Source organism: Amborella trichopoda, chromosome 4, assembly GCF_054954075.1.
Source record: "Amborella trichopoda isolate Santa Cruz 75 chromosome 4, AtrichopodaSantaCruz75HAP2 v2.0, whole genome shotgun sequence".
Taxonomy (NCBI): Eukaryota; Viridiplantae; Streptophyta; class Magnoliopsida; order Amborellales; family Amborellaceae; genus Amborella; species Amborella trichopoda.
The window spans coordinates 44,510,389-44,514,779 of NC_142339.1; the positions used below are offsets into that span (position 1 = coordinate 44,510,389).

General features: G+C 37.8%; 1 protein-coding gene across 7 annotated transcripts; it reads left to right on the forward strand.

Annotated features, from left to right (window-relative positions):
- Positions 1 to 1,273: 1,273 nt before the first annotated feature.
- On the forward strand, positions 1,274 to 3,943 carry LOC105420765 (calcium-binding protein CBP-like). 7 transcript variants are annotated; one of them, XR_016054551.1, is made up of 6 exons: positions 1,274 to 1,654; positions 1,730 to 1,776; positions 2,382 to 2,545; positions 2,677 to 2,763; positions 2,877 to 3,045; positions 3,741 to 3,943. XR_016054551.1 is itself a non-coding variant. In XM_088865328.1 (5 exons), the coding sequence occupies exons 1-5, from the start codon at positions 1,330 to 1,332 to the stop codon at positions 3,843 to 3,845; spliced, it is 660 nt and encodes a 219-aa protein (XP_088721454.1). In that variant the 5' UTR covers positions 1,274 to 1,329; the 3' UTR covers positions 3,846 to 3,943. The 7 variants fall into 7 exon arrangements, 2 of the variants coding, with proteins under 2 accessions (XP_088721454.1, XP_088721455.1); XR_016054554.1 differs by lacking the exon at positions 1,730 to 1,776; XM_088865328.1 differs by lacking the exon at positions 2,877 to 3,045 and having other exon boundaries at positions 2,677 to 2,695.
- Positions 3,944 to 4,391: the final 448 nt, after the last annotated feature.

Here is a 4,391-nt window from a genome sequence, read left to right on the forward strand (position 1 = left end):
ACGTGATCATCAGATCAACGCAGATTGAATCCGGTATAACGGTCACGACCTCATTTTGTATTTGAATTTTTCATTTTTTTTTTCTACAAATCTTAATCATTTGAAATTTGAAACGTCTCTTTAAAAATAGAAAAATCTAATAAAAGTATAAAACAAATAATTCACAAAACATAAATCGACTAAAGCACCCCCTAAACATTTTAGGGGTATTTTGATCAATTTATATTTTGCGACTTATTTGTTTTATATTTTTATTATGTATGTCTTGATGAGAATAAGGAATGCCTAAAATTTCAAATGATTTGAATTTGTAAATAAAAAATAAAAACTTGAATACGAAGTGAGATTATAACTGTCAGATCAGCCCATATTGAATATAGGCCGTTAACTGATACAATCAGCTGTGCCCGACATAATCCACGGGAGAAATGGACCCGGACAAAACCCTCGCCGTCAACTCGACGCAACCTTTCCTTTCCTTTTTTTAGTGCTTCTAAGGATAGATTCAAACTCACCTGAATCCCGGAATATTGACTGTGACCTGCTTACCATTTTGTGTTGCCATCAATCAAAACTTTTTTTAGTGCTTCTAAGGATAGATTCGAACTCACCTGAATCCCGGAATATTGACTGTGACCTGCTTCCCATTTTGTGTTGCCATCAATCAAAACTGGGCTGGCTAATCCCTATTGCCGAAAGATATTATGATCCCGAGGGAGTAAACTGTCCATTGACTCTGTCGGGTAACATGCCACCTGAGATTAATTTTAGGAGCTAAAAATTTTGGGATGTACTTTTTCAGGTCATAGATTAACTCTAATAAAAAAATTCCTAATTGTATCTTATAATGTCTTGAGTTTAAATAGAGACCGTCAATTTTCAGAGGGTAAGATGTAATTGTTAAAACACTCAAATTTCAAAGTTCTTTTTATTTTTTTGAAATAATCATCTAGTAGTTTTCAAATTTTCAATTAAAAATGTTCTCCAAGCCTTGTAACCGTGGGAGTGGAAGTAAATTATGCTCCCGAAGGAGCATAATACACGTGCTCTTGAGTTTTTGTGAGCTATGAATAAGATGAGATAGAGATGCCCAGAAAGCCTTTGTGGGCTGTGAATAAGATGAGAAAGAACGGGGTGATCAGAGTCGCATGAGAAGCACCGAAAGCAAAGGAAACAAATCATGGAGGAATCAAGCTGCTTGTTTCCCACGCGATGAGCTTAAGGCGAAATCAGCTCCCTTATTTATAGCTATCACAACCCCTTGTTCTCACCCATCACCTAAATACAGAAAACACAGAGTGCGAGAGAGAGAACCAAAAGAAGGTTACCATGGCTTACTATGGTTACTCTTCCTACGAATACAATGAGCCCCAGCAACAGATGGAGAGGTATGGTGGATCCTACAACTCAAGCATGGCTGGGAAGCAGGCGCCGTCAGAGAGCCCGTGGAACTCTATTTCTGGCTCTAACTTTCCACCAGGGACTGATCCGAAGGTGGTGAAGGCGTTTCAAGCTGCAGACGTGGATGGGAATGGGTTCATTGATGTGATGGAGCTGAAGAGGGTCCTCTCCTCCATTACCCAGACCAATTTCAGCCAACGAACTATTCGCCTCATGATATCTACTTTCACAAGATCCAACACCAACCGAGTAGGCAAGTCTCTCTCTCTCTCTCTCTCTCTCTCTCTCTCTCCTAATTAGCTTACGAAGATGAAAATGCGAAATGCAGGGCCAAAGGAATTCATGAGCGTGTTTGAGGGCCTCAAAACCTGGCTTGTAAGCCATCCCTCCCATCCATGAAGAGAGGCAAATGCAGTATTTGACTGCTAACTGGGACTTGCCCGAGTAACTCAGACTGCCATCCCTAAGCCAACTTGAGTATTCCTAACTCTTGGATTTTAAAAAACCTATATATATATATATATATATATATATATATATATAAATTAAAAAATAAGAAATTCATTGGTAATTTTTTTTATGTTTTATACCATTATGGCAAAGATGGCAAAGTATTTTTGCCGTGAATACTTAATTTTACCTTTTACCTTCTTTTTAGATTATTTCTAAAATGCTCCCGTTACAAATTAAGTTTTTTCAAAATCTATTATCTCACAAATTTATATTTTTTAACTCATTTAGATGTGTTTTATTTAATTATAATTTAAACATATTTTTTCTTTTTTTTAGGAATTATTTTGTATTTATTTATTTTAAATACTTTTTGGCTTGAGTAGAACTTGGCCGCTGAGTTACTCGAACTCTTACCAGCCTGAGGCAGATCTTTCCAACACTAGGCAAATTAAAAGCAAAAGCAAAAAAGAATATCAGTTATTGAGATGTTTCCAATACTGATTGTTCTTTTCATGATGGTATTTCAGAACATCTTCCACAGACATGATCAAAACATGGATGGTACGATCGATGCAACAGAAATGAAAGAAGCACTCAATGCAGTCGTAGGTCTTCCGGTGTCGCCCAACATCCTCAATCTCCTCCTCTCAAAAGACAGCCAGCCAGCAATTCTATGTGACAAGTTCATAGAGTGAGCTCTCTCTCTCTCTCTCTCTCTCTCTCTCTCTACCAGGGCGTGCGTCTATGTTAATATCACTCTTTGAAGTCTGTAGATGTTGTTTTGCTTGGTTGCTGACAATGGCATCCATCTCCTTGTTGTAGGTATTGCCTCGTCGTGAAGGTAAACCGCCACAAAATCTTTTCCCCCTTTTTCGCACCACATACATTATTGACAATTTGGATCCTTAGGTAGGTAGGTAGGTAGGTAGGGTTTTTGCGCATGGAGTTTACATACAAATGAGGTTTTTGCGTATGGTGTTCACCCAAACGATGAGCACTTTTTGCGTATGGTGTTCTTGCAGCTGGAAGATCATTTTACACATACTTGCATGTATGCGTTTGATAGAGAAAGCGAGCAAATACCCCATTTGTAGCGAGTTAGTGCGATAAAGGGATTTGTGGGGAAACCACGGGAAGAGGTAAAGAGAACCGCATAGGAACTGGGGGCAAGGAGAGAAATATTGGAATGAGGTCAACTCTCTTCTGACCAATCTCTTGCAACGACCTTTTCCTTTTAATAACACCAACTTTTACCATCGATTCTTTACCCAATTCATCAGCTACTTTATCGTCAACCTTTCATGTTTACAAATTTTACTTCACCACATTCTTAAACCGGACACGAAGCAGGCCCAGGCCGAGTTGACTTGGCAAATCCAGCTGTGTTTGGAAAAAAAGGCTATCTTAAAACTATAAAAATTAGAGAATATATCAAAATTCCCATAAGAAATGCACTAATAATATTTTTTTAACTTTTTGAGTTCATAATCATCATCTTTCATGGGTGTTTTGGAATAAAAATAACAGTAAAATGTTTATAGTTCATATCTCAATACGCCTTTTCATGTTCTCGTCTTTGTGTAGCTTGAGTATTTTGATAAATGTCCCTAAGAAGTAATTAAAATTGCAAAAGACATTAATGAAATTAAAAAAAAAAAAAGCTATCAGTGACGACAAAAATCTTTGCCACGTAGACTTTCATCCACCAGTGCCATAAAAATTTACTTCCTATTTGTCAGAGTACAGGCTATATCTAGGTTAAAGGAGAACCAGATACATGTAGACTGGATTATTTCGAAGATTTACGAAATATCTCCAGTTTTACAGTGAAAAAGTTAATTCTAAAAATAAATTTGGAATGGAATGGTTACTTTTGATTCGTGCAGGGACTGACAGAGAAGTTCAAGGACAAGGACACCACTTTCACGGGCAACGCTCGCTTCGCTTACGAAGATTTCATGCTCAGTGTCTTACCCTTTGTTGTCGCATAATCTCTATGCGACCCTAGCGTTGCCAGTAATGAACATGTAATGAAAGCCCGGGGCATATTACTCCTAAGCCTCAGTAGTAAATAAAGATGCATTACATATTTGAGGGGCCCTATACAAGTTCAATTAATATAGTTAAAATCATAGTTATAAAATGTACAAGACCCATAATTGGCGGTCATGCTATCCCATGCAAACAACAAAAATAAATGTCTTGAAGGTCCTTACGAGAGGGAGTATCAACGCCCATTTTCATATACAAAGGGTTTTGATACTGTTAGCATTTCCTCACAAAGGGTCGAAGCCCTACAAATGAAAAATGGATGGATGGAATGGATGAAAAGACCATATAAAAGATAACGCACGCCACCAAACTACTTTCGCGGTTAATTTTCACTTGGATGGACAGCACACATTCCGACCAACAATAGGAGCTACCTGAACCATTAACCCAACCCACTTGTCTCCTTCAAATTTACAAACCATGCCCATAATATGCATAATCCAAGGAAAACAAGCAAACACAGACCAGTGTGTGGATGGACCATA

What these genes read in the sequence shown, in the direction of transcription:
- LOC105420765 (XM_088865328.1), top strand. Translation starts at nt 1,330, where the DNA reads ATGGCTTACTATGGTTACTCTTCCTACGAATACAATGAGCCCCAGCAA. An exon ending in ATCCAACACCAACCGAGTAG is followed by an intron (nt 1,655 to 1,729) that starts GCAAGTCTCTCT and finishes TGCGAAATGCAG; the next exon opens with GGCCAAAGGAATTCATGAGC. An exon ending in AGGGCCTCAAAACCTGGCTT is followed by an intron (nt 1,777 to 2,381) that starts GTAAGCCATCCC and finishes ATGGTATTTCAG; the next exon opens with AACATCTTCCACAGACATGA.